The 19,768-nt window shown below is 41.0% G+C and overlaps 1 protein-coding gene across 3 annotated transcripts in view; it reads right to left on the reverse strand.

The window, feature by feature from the left end:
- Positions 1-1,466: 1,466 nt before the first annotated feature.
- The window catches only part of ANKFY1 (ankyrin repeat and FYVE domain containing 1), a 33,444-nt gene continuing 15,142 nt past the window's right edge, over positions 1,467-19,768 (reverse strand). For all 3 annotated transcript variants that reach the window (XM_083806243.1, XM_083806244.1, XM_083806245.1), the window contains exons 8-25: positions 19,382-19,586; positions 18,551-18,619; positions 17,638-17,837; positions 17,052-17,149; positions 16,445-16,667; positions 15,224-15,322; positions 13,826-13,979; positions 12,380-12,548; positions 11,714-11,832; positions 11,185-11,341; positions 9,760-9,960; positions 8,533-8,709; positions 8,014-8,161; positions 7,665-7,755; positions 6,669-6,793; positions 6,317-6,463; positions 5,749-5,839; positions 1,467-5,292 (exon numbers count right to left, since the gene is read on the reverse strand). In XM_083806243.1, the coding sequence (XP_083662369.1) occupies positions 5,160-5,292; positions 5,749-5,839; positions 6,317-6,463; positions 6,669-6,793; positions 7,665-7,755; positions 8,014-8,161; positions 8,533-8,709; positions 9,760-9,960; positions 11,185-11,341; positions 11,714-11,832; positions 12,380-12,548; positions 13,826-13,979; positions 15,224-15,322; positions 16,445-16,667; positions 17,052-17,149; positions 17,638-17,837; positions 18,551-18,619; positions 19,382-19,586 (2,606 nt within the window). In that variant the 3' untranslated portion in view covers positions 1,467-5,159. The remainder of the gene's footprint in view (positions 5,293-5,748; positions 5,840-6,316; positions 6,464-6,668; positions 6,794-7,664; positions 7,756-8,013; positions 8,162-8,532; positions 8,710-9,759; positions 9,961-11,184; positions 11,342-11,713; positions 11,833-12,379; positions 12,549-13,825; positions 13,980-15,223; positions 15,323-16,444; positions 16,668-17,051; positions 17,150-17,637; positions 17,838-18,550; positions 18,620-19,381; positions 19,587-19,768) is intronic.

Consider the following 19,768-nt stretch of genomic DNA (forward strand, 5'->3'; position numbering starts at 1 on the left):
CTGGTTGTCACTGGTAGTTGTACATCTACGTGGGGGCAGTGGAGCCATCGCACTGTTCAAGTCCTCGGTCATCCTTCCACAACTGAAGTGCTGCCTTGGGCTTATGGACTCACCTACTTACTTCATGGAGCAGACCTGAAGGCACTAAAACTGTGTGAAAGCTGTAGGAAGGGCTGCAGAGCAGTGCTGCTTTGTCTCAACTCGGTGGGAGCATTATAAAGGTCAGCATGGTATTTGGTTTTGGACACGTGCTCTCTTAGCAGGAACTTGCTTTTAAAGGTCAGCAACACAACTAACCTCAAACCACCCTCAAGAATTCATTCAGATTACAACTGAAGCAAGTGACAAGTGTCTTTTGAAAATACCTCCGTAAGTTAGAGATTCCAAATTTATTAAATATTAAAATCAGTAGGTTTTTAAGTGCAAATCACTTTCACAAGCTGGATTCCCAGTAAAGGTACCAGCTCTGCAGCTTCTTAGCAAGTTTCATCCTGTGTAGCTGGGACTGCTCTTCTTATTCTTCAGTAAATAGCATGAACTGCTGAGGGGAAGGAATTGATCTTAACAGTTACACAAAAACAAGTAAGAAGGCAAGACTGATTTTTAGAAACTTTGTTAGTGTTGCTTTAACTTCCACCCTATTTGTCAACCAACTTGAAAATTAATTCACAGCTTATTCCTCAGTTTAGCTGGAACCACTAGAGGAAAAAGTTTGTCTTCCACCAGGAATAAGTCATCTATTAAAGCAAACAAGGAGACTCCCTTACTGACCTGAAGTGTTCCAAGATTATCTTGTTTCTACTATTCTAATTCAAAAGCTCAGCTAATTCTCCCATGGGGAGAAAAAAGTTACGCAGGGTTAAGTAAACAGAGACAGTGCTTAATAAAGCTCACAAATCACCTCTGTTAGCTGTACTTAAGTTTTTTTATTAATAAGGCTAATGCATCACAACCTCAGAATGTTTTGGTTGGTCTCGCCACTGCTACTTTCCTTTTTCTGGAGCAAAGCGACAGCAATTGCATGCTCTGAGAAAGAGAAGGTGCCTGCCAGTACATGACTGAATGCCCAAACAAATGCTACTTAGAGGCAGCTCGGCTCAGCGTGTCCATTTAAGTGCATCTGGGCTGAGCAGCTCAGTCAGCAGAACAGCTCTGGCCTGTAGGAAGTTTGGATTGTTTTATAAGGATTATAGGTATGCCTTCTATAAGGCATTCAAGATGACTTACGTGGTATAAACTAGGAGAACACCAGACCTTGTCAGCCAAAAGAAAAGTGTAGCAGTTCCACAGCATGGAAATAAATACCTAGAATAACTTCGGAACAGAGAATAAGTTGTCATGCCTGACTGGGTATTGTATCTCTAGCTTTCCTCAGGGGTTGTCAGACTCAGCAACCATAGCTTGGGGTGGGGCAGCTGTCTCTCCAAGAGAAAATACTTTCTTAGCAAGGTTTCCACCTCATGATGCATTATCTAAGTATGCATTTTATTACAAGTAGAATCGTTACACAACAAAGTAATGCATATTGGAAAAATACATTTTTACAATGACTCCAGACAAACATTGCAGATAAAATGCCATTGTTCTAAGACTTCCTTTTCTATTCAACAGAGGGTATTAGAAGGTTCGGTTACTTTTTAATCACTCATACATGCTTTGATTGAACGGAGTATGCTGCAGTATTCAACTCTGCTGGCTAAAGGAAAAAAAAGGAGTTGCCCACTAACATTTGATCTACAAGAAAAAAAATCCAGCCATGGCCTCCCTTGTTGTTACGTGTTAATTTATAAGCACTATGTGAGAAGTTGTACAAGCCATTGATCTCCAGCACAGGAAGTCATTAAGGCATCTGTCAGCTTTTAGCAAGCAACTCGCCACGCTCTGTTAGTACCTTTAACACTAACATTCTCACTCCACTTAGTGGTGTGAAACAGTGATTACACCTTCCTCAGATAGATACACAAATTAAAATTTAAGCCAGACCACATTTTGTGCTTGTATAAAAGTGCTGGATGACTACAATCAAAAGGAATCCAGACTCGGAACAAAAAGCTACATTATGAACTACCACAGACTTTCCATCTAGCCCTGTTGAAGTGCCTTAAGCCTGGTTTGACAGCATCACTTTCCAGGGACAGAAAGTTTGTTTTCTTTATACCCTTTTGTTCAACGCTTGGCAGACTCAAGTCTCAAGTTATTAGACACCGCTTAAAGACAGCGGGGATAAGAGGGGTGGGGTTTTTGGTCACAACTGCAGTATGCTACAAAAAGGAAGTGCATTTGCTAATGGAGCTAGAAATGTGTTGACCACTACTAAATTACCAAGTGCCTCCATTCACATCTGTACTCTGCAGTGGAGCATTGCCAGCAAAACTCCAAAAAGAATCTCAGAGATCTGAGCTTCGGACCAATACTTGGCAGAGTGCATAAAGGACTGACCCCACCGGTTGTTTGGCAGGGTCAGTCTCTTTAGCTGGTTAGAACTAGAAGAAGAAAACTAAAGTGGGATTTTGGTTCAAGTTGTGAGGCTTTTCCCCTTTAACTATGACAGAAAGCAAGCTATTGAGAATTGGCTGTAAGGAAACTATCACAAAGGCACTTTAAAAATGATCAGATTTGCTGGATTTAGTTGCTTTGAAATTAATGAATGCTTCAGGCTGTATATTAGCTTATCAATAACCGTAACTTTCCTTGCAGACTTCAGTAAGAAAGATAAAGTTAGTAGAATATTGGCTGGAAAGGACAAATGGAGCATTAAGTACAGTTTCCCAGATCCTTGTCAAAGTTTCAGGCAGTCTTATTTCATATTCTATTTTTAAAAAGATCAGCCAGCCAGCCTTCAACTCACATTCAGTAAAGCTGAATCTTCACGAGATCTGCATTTTTAAAAACATTTAAAAGGCTATTTAATCTGTTGGAATAGAGCCACTGTTCCCTTGAACCTTCCATCAGGGAAGTCGCTGAAAAGGTCAAATTTAAGTGCTTTAGCAATTTCGCGTTGTGCAGCTTTCCAATTAAGTTCAAGTCCATCAGCTGCAGCCCTGGAAGAGCACTCCTCTATCACTATGTTCAGTCTTTCAGTCACTTACTACTTCACAGCATCGCAGCTCCAAGCCAGGAAGGAAGTTAACGTGTTATGGGATGTGCTATAGTCAAGAATTCTGTAGCCTAACACACTCTATCCATCACTACCTTTCATTGCTAGAGACTTGCACTCAATGATAATTTGAAACATGGAAGGACATGGACTAGAATCTTTTCCACAATCTATTCCACTCAAAAAAACCAAGCTTTAGCTTGCAGCTTAATGCTTCAGACACCATTATTTACCATCTCATTCATCTCAGCCTAAAATGCAGTTGACAATAAAATGACAGATGCATCATCTATATTAGGAATTGTGTTACACAGACCAGTTCTATTACCCAGGGCGTTCTATTGGAACATGCCAGCAGCAGACATAAAATAGTGAGGCAAATTTGTATTGCATCATCCATTAGTCTTTTCTAGCGTTACAAGAGTGAGATTCCAGTTACAATATCTGCATATTGGAAGATCAAAGTGCAGATCAAGTGAGAGTTGATGTGAAATTCATTGTGCAAATGACAGTGTTTATACCCTTTCCCATCATTTTTTGTACAAGTTCGAGAAAAACCCTCAGGGAAGTCTCCTATAAAAGCAGCAGTCTGGTTTATCATCATCTCATCTTACTCCTAAGACTGACAAGTCAGTATTCGAAACAGAGCAATGTGTCATCATCTTTTCCATACTGCACACCTCATATGCCAGTCCATAAGTAAACATACCAGTTCAGGGAACAGAGATGAGGAATGCCAAGTTGAGTCTAAACTAGCTTTGTCTCTTAGGATGAAAAGAAAACCTTAACATGCCATGTACTTTTGCTTAAGCACACATTTTCTTCTGACAAGCCTTTGCCCACCAAACCACAACCCTGTTTATCAGCAAAGTGATTTCCTGTTTACCTAGAAAACGTGGTGTAGGAGTTTCAGATTCAGCATGTTTAAGAGAACACGACCAGCTTCGATTAAAACACTGCAGCTTAATCCAGAATTCTTCCTTCAAGGCCAGAGGCTTTATGTTAATAGGAAACCTCCAAATATGCTCCCACTTGCTGGCAACCCTGCTGAGACTGAACCCAAATTTAATGCTTAAACGTGCAGCACATTCTACACTGGTAGGTTTACTGGCTCTTCTGCAGCAGTTAACCAGGGTCTTTAAACCAAAGGAAAGTGCTACTCTCCCTCACGGGATTCATAATGCACTTCAGCATTTATTGCTGTATTGCGAGTTAGATTACTTAACCAGTTTTAGTGTTTCTCCGTTTAGCATAAGCTTAGGCCTTTCAGCACATTTAAGGTCATTTACACAAGTTTTATGACTTGGAAGGACTAGCAAGGTAGATATGAAAGTGCAACAAGGCAGGCTCTGACAGCTCTAGCAGGTACGAGCAAGAGTATTTACTGGTTAAACAATCTTGCACTTCTCTTGAACATGCTAACACTAATGAGGAGGTATCAAGATGTGGATCTGCAATTCTGACTGCTTTGCATCAGATGTTGTAAAGCTTTCTGTTGTAAGGCCACAATTCTTGAGCTATGCTTAGAACTAACTCCCATTTTTGAAGTTTCTTGAAATGAACACTGGTTGTAACAGCTCAGCCTAGCTTCACAAGAAGTCTTCTCTAGAGAAAGGGAACGTTAATCTTTAAGACAAAGCAAAGAAAGATACCTGGTTACCCTGAAACTTAATGCCATCTCTACTAAGCAGCCTGAAAGCAACAGGACTTAATAGAGTTGCTCAGTGCAAAGCACCATGTCAAGGACAGACCTGTTTTATGTCAACTCAAACACCAGTCTTACATTTCAGCTTCCATACCCCACTGCAACTAGAAGAGGGTCTAAATTCTCTTGTCACTTGGTTTCAACAATCCACTTGAATTCCTAGTGAAGTCTATCACAGCCCAATACATTTACAGTCATACGAAGTCATTTATACCAGAATATATCATAACAGGGTCCTTAATTAGTTGAGTCTATTGCAGAAGACATGTATAGGCCTCCTCTTCCCTATCCAGAGGGCTTGTAAGCACAGCTGCTGTCAGGAGAACTGACCAGGAATCCCTTTGCTTCCACTGCGTACTAGGAAACTCCTCCCAGAGTCAGGACATCAAAGCAGATGTTGCAAACTCGAACTGGCTTGTTCAGATCAAATTTTATGATAGGAATCTCCTTTGTTGAGCACTTATGGCAGAGCAGGCGTCCACAGTGTCGGCTGTTGAAAGAAGAGGGGTAGGAGAGAAGTGAGCTCTCCTTGCAGTAAACACCAGGGTTTTATTGCTTGGTATCCTTTGTCAATGACAGCATCATTAAAAATGTAGAGTAGCAAGTGAAATGATATGTTTTTGTCACCTCTTTCAGAGCAAGTCAGCACCACTAATGAAAATAGGCATTGAAGTCATCTATTCTACTACAGGAACTTTGACATGACTTCTAATTTCCAGCAAATCCAGAATATTTTAAGTGCACAAACTGCTTAAGATATGACTTAAGCCAGAGCACAAGCCAGACCCAAGTTAACTAAATCAGGGGGGAATATTTCAACTGGATTACTGGTTATACACCTACATTAGGATGGAGGCTTTCTAAAGCACCAGAAGGAACAAGCCTAGCAACATTTGGAATGGGAATCTGTTTCCTTGTAAGCACAGCAAGATGTGTCACACATTACCAGTGATGCTTTCTTGTTGTGACTCCAAATTTGGCAGTGCATTCGTAGCAGTTGGAGCCATCACACCAGGGAGGTTCTTTTGTCAGCATATCTGTTAGAGGTAAAAACGTAAAGGCAAAATGGGCTCTGACACCTCTCAAGTATACTGTAAGATTAAGGAGACTTTTCCCACAGCTTTAGGTAATATTCAGTATAATTGATTCTCTTGCAGTAGCTGCCATCTTGTTTGTTGAACATGTATAGTCACTGCGATGAATACAGTACAAGTTATAAAGCAGCATCTAGTTTTAAGCTACATTTGACTACTATACCAGACAGCATTCCCCATGAACATTACTTCCTTTTTCTGGAAGGATGGAGAAGTTTGACAGGGTTGCACTGGACAATTTTTCAGTTTATCGTTAGAAAATGAGTATTTCTACCTCATTTCAAGCACTAGAATATTCAGAAGTTCAGCCCGTCTGGAATTAGTGTCATCTAAATCAGCTGTCCAGAGTTCTTTTTCTTTACCTAGGAATCTCAGAATTGTAAGCTAAACTACCTTTCAACCATAGCAAGCAGTACTTACCCAGTAATCTAAAGAGAAGCTGTTTTGTAGCAACTTGGTAGTTGAAGATATTTACTCCCTGATTATTGTTAACTCCAAGACGAGCCCCAGCTCTCACTATTGCACGGCACAAGTTAGCATTTCCCTTCATATAAGCCAAGAGAAGCACTGAAAAAATAAAAGCCAGACATGTCAGAGCTAATGGAATGGAGGTAGTATTATTTTACTCAGTCCAGAAAAGGGCAGCTTCAGTGCAATGTTTGCATCTTTCTGTATTTAACATACTACTGCCAACTAGTGCAGCTTTAAAATGACATACCATTAATATGACTTGAGTGACTTTCAAGCTTAATAGCCGTTCAGTCTCACCTACCTGTGTTTCCTTCAGCATCAGGTTTGTCTAGAGGGTATTCTGGCATGCACTCCAAGAAAAGGTCACAGATGGCTGCTGCGTTATCCTTTCCGTATTGTCCCAAAATATGCATTGGTGACTGGCCTCTGGGGAAAGGAGTTTATTAACTCGATCAAAGTCTGTTTGCAACTACAGTTACTCATCCAACTAGCCATCGTCTTTTAGAAATTGTTTCACACTTAAACAATGCTGCACCTCACATATATACACCTCAGTACCTCATATACAACCGCCTACTTCATGCATACCAAGGAGGAGTTAATTTCGGTACTGTTTACACACAGCATTGTCTGTGCACTTCACTGTGAAAGTGCTGTACAAATAGAAAATAAAACATTTGGCTTTAATTATAGAATCGTAATATCCTGAGCTGGAAGGCACCCACAAGGATCAGTGTCCAACTCCTGGCTCCACACAGGACTTCCTAAAATGTAAACTGTATGTCTGAGGGCATTGTCCAAATGCTTCTTGAACTCTGGCAGGCTTGGTGCTATGACCAGTTCACTGGGAAGCCTGTTCCAGTGCCCAATTGCACTCTCAGTGAGGAACCTTTTTCTAAAATCCAACCTGACCCGCCCCTGTCTGAGCTCCATGCTGTTCCCTCAGGTCCTGTCGCTGTCCCCAGAGAGCAGAGCTCAGCGCCTGCCCCTCCGCTTCCCGTGAGGGAGCTGCAGGCTGCCATGAGTCTCCTTTTCTCTAAGCTGAACAAACCAAGGGACCTCAGCTGTTCCTCATACATCTTGCCCTCTGATCCCTTCACCATCTTTGTTGCCCTCCGTCAGACACTCTCTAGTAGTCTTATGTCCTTCTCATGCCGTGGTACCCAAAACTGCACGCAGTACTAGAGTAGAACAATCACTTCCCTCAGTCAGCTCACTATACTGTATAGTATCCAGTCACACCAGCACACATTTTAATTAAATCATTCTTTTAGCCTGTTAAGACTACAGTAGTTACCTAATATTAAAGGCTTCAGCATCTACATTGCACTCCGTGAGGAGGACCCGGATATTGTTTAGACGGCCATGCATCACTGCCAGATGAAGAGCTGAAAAGTAGAAGAGAAGCTTCAAGAATTTGAGTAGTTCATGTCAGCAGTACTTACACCCCAATAAAATTAAGTGGTCCCTTTCTACTTTCCCACCTTCCCTCTCCAAAACTCCTTCCACCAGCTTTGATTTCTTGGATTTTCCTTTTAATCTTTGAGAAGTGAGCCCATTCAATGGGTTCTCTCTACCAGCAGGAGAAATTAGTAGCAGGCCTACTGAAGTTTTGTACAACTACTTGTGAAACTTTAGAAGTTTACCATTGTTTCCATTTTCATCCACAGCTGCAAAGTCTACTCCATTCTCCAGAAGGACTGAACAAATTGTGGGCAAATCTTGCTGAGCTGCTAAGTGAAGAGCAGTCTGACGATGCTTTGTCAGTTCATTCACCTGGGCACCTGCAAGCAGCTGTCAAGATGCAAGAAGGAATACATTCAATGTTTTCCAGGGCTATGAGCCAACATCTTCTTTCTGAATGAAGCCCACGAGACTTCACTGCACAGAAATATTTCTAGGCCTCCACCCAATATATACAAAACGCTATCACTGAGCTGCTGCAACTTGTGTACACGTTCTGATCTGCAGCAAGTGCAAAGTAAGGTTCCCGCTTTAAACTGCAGCTCAGCTGACAGTCTGAGCCAAGCTAGCTTTATGCAAGACAGAGTTCTGCTTCAGAAGTAGCACCACCCTCAGCTGACTTCTCCAGCCTATAAGCAATCTGCATTAAAGCAGAATATGTATTTCTAAGCAGAAGGGAAAAGTGATTCTCCAGTACATACCAAATTACGCACAATGATCTCTGAGCCGGCTTGTACGGCCAGGTGGAGAGGTGTTAGTTTGGATGCATCCTGGACGCGAGAATTTACATTAGCGTGTACACTGATCAGGAACAGCACACTCTCAATGTCAGAGTTCTGAACAGCTACATGTAGAAAATTTCGACCTTTGTTATCCACCTGTGGCAAAGAGGACACAAAACAAACCCCCTGTTATTTCTGTAGAACAGCAAAGAGTTATGCACAGAACATATTTCTACCAAGAGATACGATACTTACTCCCTCTACCTGAGGTAAACTGTAGTTTTGCTCCTTTTGCTGCTTGGCATTAGAGACTTACTTATGTCACTATCAAACACACTGAACTAAGAAATTATCAGCTGCATGTGCTCGTTCTAGTCTGCTTCAAACCCGTTTATTTCTAGTTTAAACTTGTCATTTCTTGACAACACACTGGAGAGTATTACAAGCAAAAGTTAGCTTTTGTACTAAGTATGGGGCAGCAGTTGATGATAAACTCTACTAAATGAGACAAACTTCAGTCAATCTGGCAGTTAACACCGCAGAAGGAAGCAACACGCGATTCTGCCATACTAATGCAAAATATGCTCGTTTTTTGGCTAAATGCCAAGGGCATGCTGTTCATCTTTGTCCTGAAGCTGATGTTAAAGTATATTCAGAACTGGCTGTGTATGTGATACATCTGAAACATGGATACAAGAGCTCCCTAAGCACTCTAGTAATCACTAGTAATTAAATTTACAGTGTAGGAAGAAATTCCTGAACAGCTGCCTGAAGTGTCACACTAGAAGTCTGAAGATACAGTGGAGGTTTTCCAGTTCAGCAGTGCAGTGTTAACACCTATTATTCAATTATTACAGGACAGAGTTTGTTTCGGATAGCTTTATGAGAGCTAGGTCATACATTGTGATGCACTATTACAGAAACAAGACATGCAAATAGTTACAACTTTCTCCTTATATTCCTCTGCCTGTACCTCAGTTTAGTACTGACAAGGTTTGATGAGACACTAACCCTCAACGTTCTCACTCACACATAGCATGTGCCTATCTAGTTTCCTAATAAATCCTGCCATAGAAAACTGAAATTTGGCAAACATTGTGACATACAAAGCCACAAAAGAATACAGCAGAACTTGCTTGTGGAATGCCTGTCACTGTAGACTTGTACAGCAACAAGACCAGTATGCTTTAAATGCTCCCAGTTTACCTGTTCAGCAGCTCCTGGCTCCCTCTTCAAAATTGCTTCAGCCGCCTTATTATTTTTATACGTCATCGCACATGCAAAGGGAGTCATTCCTTGCCTGTCACGCACATTTAGCTTAATTTCTGGATGTGAAATCATAAGCTGAATTATAACATTATGTTGGTTGCTAATGGCGACATGGATTGGAGTTCTTCCTTCTGCATCCTAGAAGGAAACCAGGAAGTTCATTACATGAAGATGCAGCAATAAACAAATCTTTCCCATGTCTGAAAAACAAAGGAAGCTTTTTGCTTAGCTCTTGTGACATACCCCGTAGCCTTCAGCTGGAACACAAAGCAGTTGCAGTGGGAGCTCACATCCACAATGTAAGTGAAGCAAATTGGTATTTGCTCCTCCAAATAGGCTGACCTCAATCCTCTGTGTTATATAGCCTTTTAAGTAGCTCAGGGTAACTTTTCCTATGCAGCCAGACATTTTGGGTGAGCATTCACTCACGACAGTAGCCAAGCATTCTACAAGAATGCTTTAAACTGATATTAGTTATTTTATTTTTATGTTAACACCTTATATTATTAAAAATTTGTAGATTTTATTTTTAACTGAAAGAACAATGTCCAAAAATAATATTCAAATCTGAGGTATCATTTCCATACATTCATCAGTGCAGGTATGTCCCTGGCTTGACTCTCAGACACTTGTGCTAAATTTTCTGAAAGAAGCTAGGCACCTGGAAGTTCACTCACTGAAAAATGTTAAGTGTTAGGCATGTTTGTTATGCAAACAGTACAGTCTATCAAATTCGAATAAGGCCTTTAATCATTTGTCTGCATGAAGAAAAGAGTTTACAGCCACAGCAGCTTTGTGACTGTTCTGTTGCTCTTTACTGCCACTTTCAAAAGCATCAGCACCTGGAAATGCTATGCATTTATTTCTTTTGCTGCAATTTGTCTAGCTTCTATTTAAGGACTACTGTGTGATCAAGAATTATGAAGTGTAGCTCACAATTGCTTCACCTTGGTTTATTTGATAACAGGAAATGCTTCCCAGGTAAACTAACAGTCAAATATTCTGGAGTTTTACGCTACAGCTGATCTAATGATCAGCTTTGTTCACACTAAGAACAGAAGAGTCCAACTTGGATCATTACATCACCAAAAAAATAACTAGCACTACAAGAAGTTTTCTGTATCACTGTTTTCCTTCACTATGGCTTCCTGAAAGAACCATACATGTGGACAGATGAACACCAGACCTGGTAGCAAGGTACAGGAAAAAAGCAGAACTGCAGCCAGTCCTTGCACTAGCTCAGCCATAGCAGTAGGCTGTTCTTTGTTTATGAAACAAAATACACAGGTAAGGGAGAGTTGTTTTCATTGTATTGAAGTTAAAGAACCAGCTTCAAGGAAACTGCACCATTTTAATACATACCTGAGCATTGACATTGGCACCAAACTCCAAAAGGCACTGGATCACTTCTTCTAGACCCCAGCAGGCCGCCAGGTGTAGGGGTGTCTGTCCATCATGAGCTTCTTCTTCTCCTTCTCCATTAGGGCCAGGCTTTCTGGGACTGTTCACGTCACAGCCACTAAGAGAAGCACAACACAGTCAATTTATTAAATGTCATCTAAACTGAAACAGTTTCAAACAAAGGTCAGAAAAAGGTTTCTGCAAGAGCTGATTCAGCATCTGCTAACACATCCTATATAAACACAAACTCCAAATTTTAATTTGACTCATCATCAAGAACATGACAATTTAGATAATAGAATGTGTCGGTGTCTTCAAGATTAGTCAGGCTTCCATAAGTGCCATTCACTCACCAGAAGTCTAATGAAGCACACACCTGTTACTGGCTCAAAATAGCATTCAATTAGTTTACACTAGGAAAATAAGTACAAGCACATTAGAAAGTTTGCATTTTGGGGGGGGGGGGGGGCAAGAGTAGGGAATGTCTGACCTGCGAATAAGGAAGCATGCTATTTGTTCACTGTTTTCATCAATAGCTCTGTGAAGAAGAGTTTGTAAGCATCCACTTGGTCCTGATCCCCAACAGGTCGAATCACAGCCATGTCTAACCTGGAAAGAAACGCACAATGAAGCAGTGAAGTTTTTGATATAAAGTACTAGGAGCCTGCTGGAGATACATTTATTAGGAGTCATAAGGAACTTTGACTAAGTTTCCTCCTGGATCACCTATGCCTGAATAGAACCCAATTTTAAAAGGAATAAAGGTGAGCCTCTAAAGGCTTTGATGAAACTTTAAGATGCAATAAAATCCAGGTTCATAGTAGTTTTACTCAGGAAGCTGATCATTACAGAAGCCAGGCATGCTACAGCCTGATGCTTTTGGTAAATCCTTTATCTGTTTTGCAGCACCAGGAATCCAGATGGCTCATTCTATGTTATTATAGTGGCTGTGAGGTATTTGGCTACGTAAGCTACAGTGTTTATAAAAGATTACCCAAGAAAAAGCAACTTCTGGTGAAGGAAAAACTCTAGAAGTTAAATGTATAGGATTACTCTGTTCTTTTCAGGCATTTGAGTTCATTTCTGCTGGTGAGACCTTTGCCACTAGTGACATACTCAAAGAACGTGACTAAATTAAGTCAACTAACAGTCTTACCAGAGTTGACGCAATATCTTCCAGGTTATTTTCTAAGGCAAGCCACAAAGGAGGATTTCCTTTTTCATCTGGCACAGACATATCTGCTCCCCTGGTACAGATAGCATCAACCACAAGAGGGAGCTGGTTTTTTATAGCTAGCTGTAATGCAGTTTCTCCATCCTGTGTTCTGCAATAGGTATAGTTTAAAGCATGTTACTACCCCATTAAAGAGTTAGATCTCTGTTACAGTAAATTCTTGGCTTTGCCAATAAATATCTCCACATTTGTGTTTTTGCTGTGGCAATATGTTCAGTCAGGCAAACCTACCATGTTAGTTTTTCACTGCAGCTATGTAGTTTACCTTTTTTTTCCCTCTTTAATAGCAAATTAGTGACTTCTAAAGTTTGAGAATCATGTTAACGTTCTTGGCCCAGCTACCTTCCTTTCCTTAATTACAGCCACTGTTTGAACAGAGTTCCCTTTACCTAACATCACAGAAGGGAACATGTTTATCTGCACTGTGGTAACACTTCAAATGGTTGAGAAATACCAACCGTTGAAGAACTGAAGTTAGTTAGCCCTATTAGGCAGTTTGTCCCAATGACTCGCATTAGGTATAGCCAGCCAAATTTCAAAGCCTGTCAGTCATGTAAGCACATAAACGTTTTGTTAAGTCTAGTATCAGTTGTCTAGAGATACTCATGAGACTAGTTCTATCTGAATCTTGTTGTTGGGACTACATCTAATTAGTTTAGACAGCAGAACACATGCAGCTCCACAGGCAAATAGATGAGACTACAGTATGAGTAGATAGTATAGATGAGACAGTACCATGTCTCTAGGACTTGAGTCTGTTACAGAAGATTGTAGTCTACCTAGAGCCACGTGAAACCTCCCTCTGCAGCCTCAACTGGACTGATGGAGCTATATGTAGATCCATGTTCACATAGGTTCCTCAGCATTAACTAGTGCCACAGTGCCATAGTTAATGTCTCTGCATTAACTAGTGCCATAAAAAGGGCCATATCCATAACTGTGCACAAACCATGATTTGATAACAATTTCAAGCCTTTATATAGAATCTTAGAATATCCTGATTCGGAAGGGACCCACAACAATCATCAAGTCCAACTCCTGGCTCCACACAGGACCACCCAAAGATCAAACTATATGTCTGAGAACATTGTCCAAACACTTTTTGAACTCCAGCAGGCTTGGTGCCTTGACCACTTCCCGGGGCAGCCTGTTCCAGTGCCCGACCACCCACTGGTGAAGAACCTTTTCCTAGTGTCCAGTCTGAACCTCCCTTGACACAGCTTCATGCTGTTCTCTTGGGTCCTATCGCGAGTCAGCAGGGAGAAGAGAGCAGCATCTCCCCCTTTGCTCCTGCTCATGAGCAAGGCAGTCATCACACCTGCTCCTAAATACATACCCTGTTCAGTGTTGTATCAGTTAAGATCTTACCTGACATTTATATCTGCCTGATGTTCCAGCAGGAAGAGTGCACTCTTACTATCTTGTCTCTGTATTGCCATATGTAGTAGAGTCTGTCCGTCTGACATTGTGTCATTGATGGATGCCCCAGATCCAAGCAGCTGAGCTGCTATCGTGTGCATGCCTGAAGAGTTACAGCTCATTAATATTTTGCCTTCAGTTCTATAAAACAGACACCCTCTGAAGCATAAAAAATAAAGCTTCAAGCTTTCAGTTTCAATAATTACAAAAAAGAGATGTATTAGAGCCTATTAAAATATACATACATGAGCTAAGCCAACTCATGACTCCACCCAGCTTAAAAATGCATTTACAGACCTGTCAAATACTGGTTACTGACTCCTTTTGGCCTTGCTTTAAGAAAAAAGTTATGGTATGATGTACAGCAGATTCCCCATTAGTTTTGCCAACCTAAATTTAATACGGTCCTCTGTGACCACACCTAGCCTAATACTTCATACCACCTCAGACTTTTGTCCAGCAATCATATTAGCTTTTAGTATTACATTCATAAGCCATTCACATGAATATTACTGTATTTAGATATTTAGCTTAGTCCTTCCTTACCTCACAGGTGGATCAGGACAATAGTAAGGATAAAGCTATGTTTGTTTCCTTTCATTAGAAACGGAAAAAAAACAAGAGCCTTGAGTGTAAAGATATTTGTTACACATGGACGACATCTAGCACTTCTGTGCAGAGCCCTTCACTAAGCTTTCTGCCTCATCTCTTAAGCCCAAGATATGAGCAGGCATTCCCCATACAGCTACTGTCTTCCAGCTCAGTAGGACCATACTGATCCTGTGGTGACCACACAACCACTCTCTTATTGGTATAACCTAGTATGGTAGAAGCGCCACTTGTCTGCAAGCATCTGTTTTTCCACAAAACATTCCCCCTCACATTTCAGAGAAGAAAATATTCTGAAGCGGTATTCCAAGTTCCATTCCACTTCACAGCTACTTAAAGTAGCTCACCTTCCCTTTGTTCTAGAAGCTGGATAATACAGTAATGCTGACCTTTACAGAGTTAACCATGAAGAGACAATATAAATGGATACAAACGAAAACCACCAAAAGTTCACAGTGGTACAATTCCACACAACTTCAAGTACAGTTGTAGGCAAGAGGCTTCAGGCTATCCCCTACTGAACAAGTGAAGCTGTATGGCTGGAAATCTATTGGCAAGCCAGATGTGAACATCATTTTAGAAGCTAAATAATCATCTAAAGCTCTCCTTGACAGCTTTTCATTAGCAGCACAAGCCAGGCCATGAACACACGACCACTGGCTTGTCACAGAAATCTCTCTCACATCATAGCCCCTTTATCATAGTAAAGTTTTTTTATCTTGTTCCATAGGCACATACCTGTCCAAAGAGCCAATCCCAGCACAGTCTGGTCTCTCGAGTCCTTTAGACTAAAGTCAGGAATGATTTGCAAGTTATTGGTAGCATGAAGAGCATTAGCTAGGAAAAAAAATAAATCATTCTGTTAGAGCATTCTTGTATTTGACCTGCAGTTGCAGATTGAAGGTTGCAGGAGTAACAGTGTCAAATTTTGAAGTGTCATAGGATCATTTAGGTTGGAAAAGACCTTGAAGGTCATGAAGTCTAACCAACCACCTAACACTGTAAGTCCACTGCTAAACCATTTCCCTTTTAGGGAAAGATCTCTTGAAAGATCTCTTCCTGAGAAAGTTACTTTCAACTTTCTAGGTGCTAATGCTGCTTGGGAGGTCCTAAGCAGTAGTAACAATACTCCCTAATCTCCTAATCTTAACACTTATACTAAAAACCATCCAACATTCTGACTAAGATGCTTAACCTCATTCCCTTGCTATCTGTTTCCAAACAGCCGTTTACCCAAAGCTCTGAGAATGAAGATCTCACTGTGTAAGCTATACTGCAATATGGTGGCAGCATCCCTCCTTCTCAGCTCCCTGGAATGGAGGATATTCTCCCCAGTTCACCTATTCCCTCCAAATGCCATCTCTGGTAGGAGATAAAATTAACAGCTGAAGCAAGGCCTATTTCACTTCCTTGTGCTATACTGGAAAAGCTGAACTAGTAGCATCTAACAAATACCCCAGGTTCCTTAAGTGTAGAACTGTCATCCACCAGTTTTTCAGCATTTGAGACTCAACTCTATCTCAATTCTAGTACTACTCTGTACAAAATCATCTTACTGAGAATTGAAGGAGGCAGAAATCTCACCACAGAAAGATGCCTTTATCTGTATTCAAGTCCTGCATTTACCTGAACTATATACTTGGACAAGGAGAGAAAGGGAATCTCAGTTGTACAGTCAGAATACAACCTGGGGCTAAAATTCAAGTCCATTACATCCAGTGGAAAGTTTGGAGAGATCAGTAACAGAGACTATTTAGAGCAAGTTAATTATCTAGTCTCAACAAGCACGCGATTTGAGTTTTAAGACAACTGTTTAACCAATCTTGTTAATTGCTCTACTTAAACAAGGTTTACAGGAAAGCATGTTTGATTAGTCGCTTGTCAAAACACAGTTTAGATGGCATCTTGGCATACCAATCCGCTAAAGCATCAATATAGTTTGAACTAGAAAAACATTACCTTTTTGTTCCAGGATGACTGATACCACATCTGGGTGATTGTGAGCAATAGCCATGTGAAGGGGAGTTTGCCGATAAACATTCTCTGCTGTTGGAGAAGATGCATCCTTCTGACCATGCGCTGCTTCTGCAGTCTGGATGTTTGGATTGGCTCCTTGTTGCAGAAGTTCTGCTGTCAGGTTTGCTAGGCCATGCCTACAGGCAGTATGCAGTGGTGTTTCCCCCTTAAACAAACAGGGGACTAGGTTAACAGCTTGAGAAACCAGAAAGATAGCTTTTAATATACTATGTCCACAAATGGGTGTGAAAAAACTTAAGCGCTAGCAGTTGAAGCTCTTTCGGACCTTCAGCTACATGAGTTAACATATACTAAGGACTTTATTACAACAAGCATTGACAGAAGAGTTAAACTTGCAGTGCTCCTAGAACAGTGCTAGAACCATTATACTACAGTTGTCTGATCACTAGTAAATACCTGAAAACCTGCAGAAGGCTCAGCAGATGTTTAAACTTGCTTTAAGCTAGGGTTAGCAACAAAGATCTCTGCCATCTTATTTGTGAAAGGAAATAAGGGAATTTTCATACAGTCTAAAAGTTTCTGTTTTTACCCATTTGTTTTGGTGGTTGACTTTCGCTCCATGAGTTGCTAGGAAGAGAGAAGCTGCCTCATTTCCTGCACCAGCTGCCCTCTGAAGCAAGCAGTTCCCTAAGGAAAAACACAAATACTATTAGAGTACTATTGCAACCATACCTTGACACTAAAAAGTGTTAGTTAGCACATTCCCCACTACCTTTCTACATTGAAACTTGAAGCCAAAAAGGAAAATCCTACCTATTAGTTACGCCTTTGAAACGTTGGACTGTCACATACACTACTTAGTAGTTACACATTTTGAAACTGAAAAGAGGATATTAGGACCTACCAAGGAGTCCAGATTTTCTGTCACTTCCTGCAGGTCAAGTTCTGCTCATGGCCTGTCAGTGTTCCCGCTCTGGGTAAAGATATTACCACCTACCCATACCATTCATTACATAGCAATAACTGTCAAAACTTCATTCAGCTACACAAATACTTTTGCCTAGTTCCATGCTATTTGGACATGCTAGAGTAATTTGGACCACAGAGTGCAGCCAGTACTAGGCAGTTAACTCACAAGCCTTCCACCTACACGGAAATACAAACCTCTGTTTTACCTGTTACTGTGTCTGGAGCATCTGTATTGCTGCCTCGTTGGATCAACCTTGCTGCAAAACTGTTCTCATCGAACGAAGTTCCATTTACAACAGGGGCATCCTCAAAAGGGTTTACAGATTGATCAGACGATACAGTGATATACTGAACCGCAAGCCACAGAGCTGTGCTTCCCTCATGATCCTTCAGCTCCAGGTCTAGTCTAAAAATAAGTTGAGGAATATTAACTCTTACACCTTAGAAAGTGGTCCCTGGTGCTGCTTACGTTTCAAGTGTCTGAAAAGCTGTGCAAGTTTATTCAATACCTCACTGACAACTTCTGCTCACTTAAAAACTTCCAAAGTAACTGGAGCTACAGTAGAATTTGTGAATACTCTGAAACAAGCAAGATGCCTTTTATTGACTACAAAATTTAAGCCCATGACTCTTAAGAGAAGTGTGGTCTTTCTAGATTTGGCTTGTAACAAACTGTCTCAAACAGGCAAGTCCTCTTTTAAGTCACATACAAGAACTGTAAAGTCAACGATGGAGAAACTGAATAAAATGAAGCATTTTGCTTCCTGACCCTATAATGTCACATGTGATAGCTTTAAGCATAATCCAAGTTGAACTCAAGACTTAAAATGTCTGAATATATTCTTATTACTCTTTTTGGTTCCACTACAAATGAAGATATTGCCACATTTCATCTAGCTCTCTAAGAAAAACACTGAGATGCAGTTTGCTTCCTCTTTACAGGAGGGTAAACTTGCTTGGCTTCTGGCATCTCAAGTTATGCAAAGCCTTCACAGTTTTGCATCTCTAGCCTACTGCTAGCCTTACGATACAGCAAAAAGGCCTAAAGAGCTGTTAAACAGTTTTCATACCTTCACTGAAATAGGTACTCAGTGTATTTTACATGTAAGCAGAACTTACTGTTTGCACTGGAGTAGCTGACTGAATACAGGTTCATTCCTGACCACAACCGACACATGTAATGGGGTCCTGCAATCGGAGCAAAGTACAGTTACATCAATAAGTGAGGCATTTAAGATTTGTCTGTGCTTGCCAACATGCCCCTATCATTTATGGGGCTAACCTTCACCTCTGCTTTCAGGTGAAGGGCCCAAGTACATCTTGACAGAAAAGCAAGCTTCCCTTTTAGTGGGTATGGTTCCAGTGGATTTAGAAGTTAGCAACTCTTTACCCTAATAGAAGAGCTAACCTTCAAGGTAAGAGCACTAAAGCTTGACTTACCCAAATCGAGTAGCTAATACACTCTGAGGTTTCTACACCATTTTATGTACTTGTTTGCCAGTCCAACGTAACCTCCAAAGCAGTTTAGAGACCCTGCACTTCAGATAAACACACTGCACATATTGGCTATTTGAGATAATTTCTGTTGTATTGACAGAGCTTCGACGAGGCAGATTTTTAGGAATGTCATTTGTCATCTTGGTTAGCTTACTTTACTGTTCAGTGATCCAATAAAGGCAAAAAACTGCTTGCCATCTGTTCCAGCAGTCAACTCACCCCCCAGCTTTCTATAGGGAAAATTGGTCATGACAGGGTACCGTTCAGCCTGCAACAGCTTCTGCTCTGAGTGCTACCTGCAGGTCTCAAACTGAAGTAAATGACTTCACCTTCCCTGCTTCCACCATCACCTGTGCTTTGCTGAGACCTGAGAAGGTTCCCGGTGGGCTGTATCTGACAGCTGCACTGTTATCTGTTAAACTGGTAGCAGACTTTACCCCATCCAGTATTTACCTTCCTTTGCTGTCTTGCATATTTGGATTGGCTCCTGCCTGTAGGAGGGATTCTGCTATCTGTGCCATCTCTGCCATGACATCTGGCAAATGCTTCTTGGGGCTGTATGACGCCACAAGGTGCAGAGGAGTCTCCTGGTCTCCCAGCGTAGCAGCATTCACACGGGCACCGTTTTTAATGAGAAAGTTTGCAGCAAATTTATCTCCTTTTGTGAAAAAGGATAAAGTTATTTATGGATACACCGTGAACCCTGTATGTTCTAAACAAGCCTAGAAAATGGATACGTGACTTCCTGCTATATCATACAATCATTCCAATAGAACAGTCTGCTCTTAGCACTCCTCAGTAATAGATAATTTCAGGAACGCTCCACTGCAAAGCCAGGAT

This window comes from Anser anser (assembly GCF_964211835.1).
Source record: "Anser anser genome assembly, chromosome: 20".
Lineage (NCBI taxonomy): Eukaryota > Metazoa > Chordata > Aves > Anseriformes > Anatidae > Anser > Anser anser.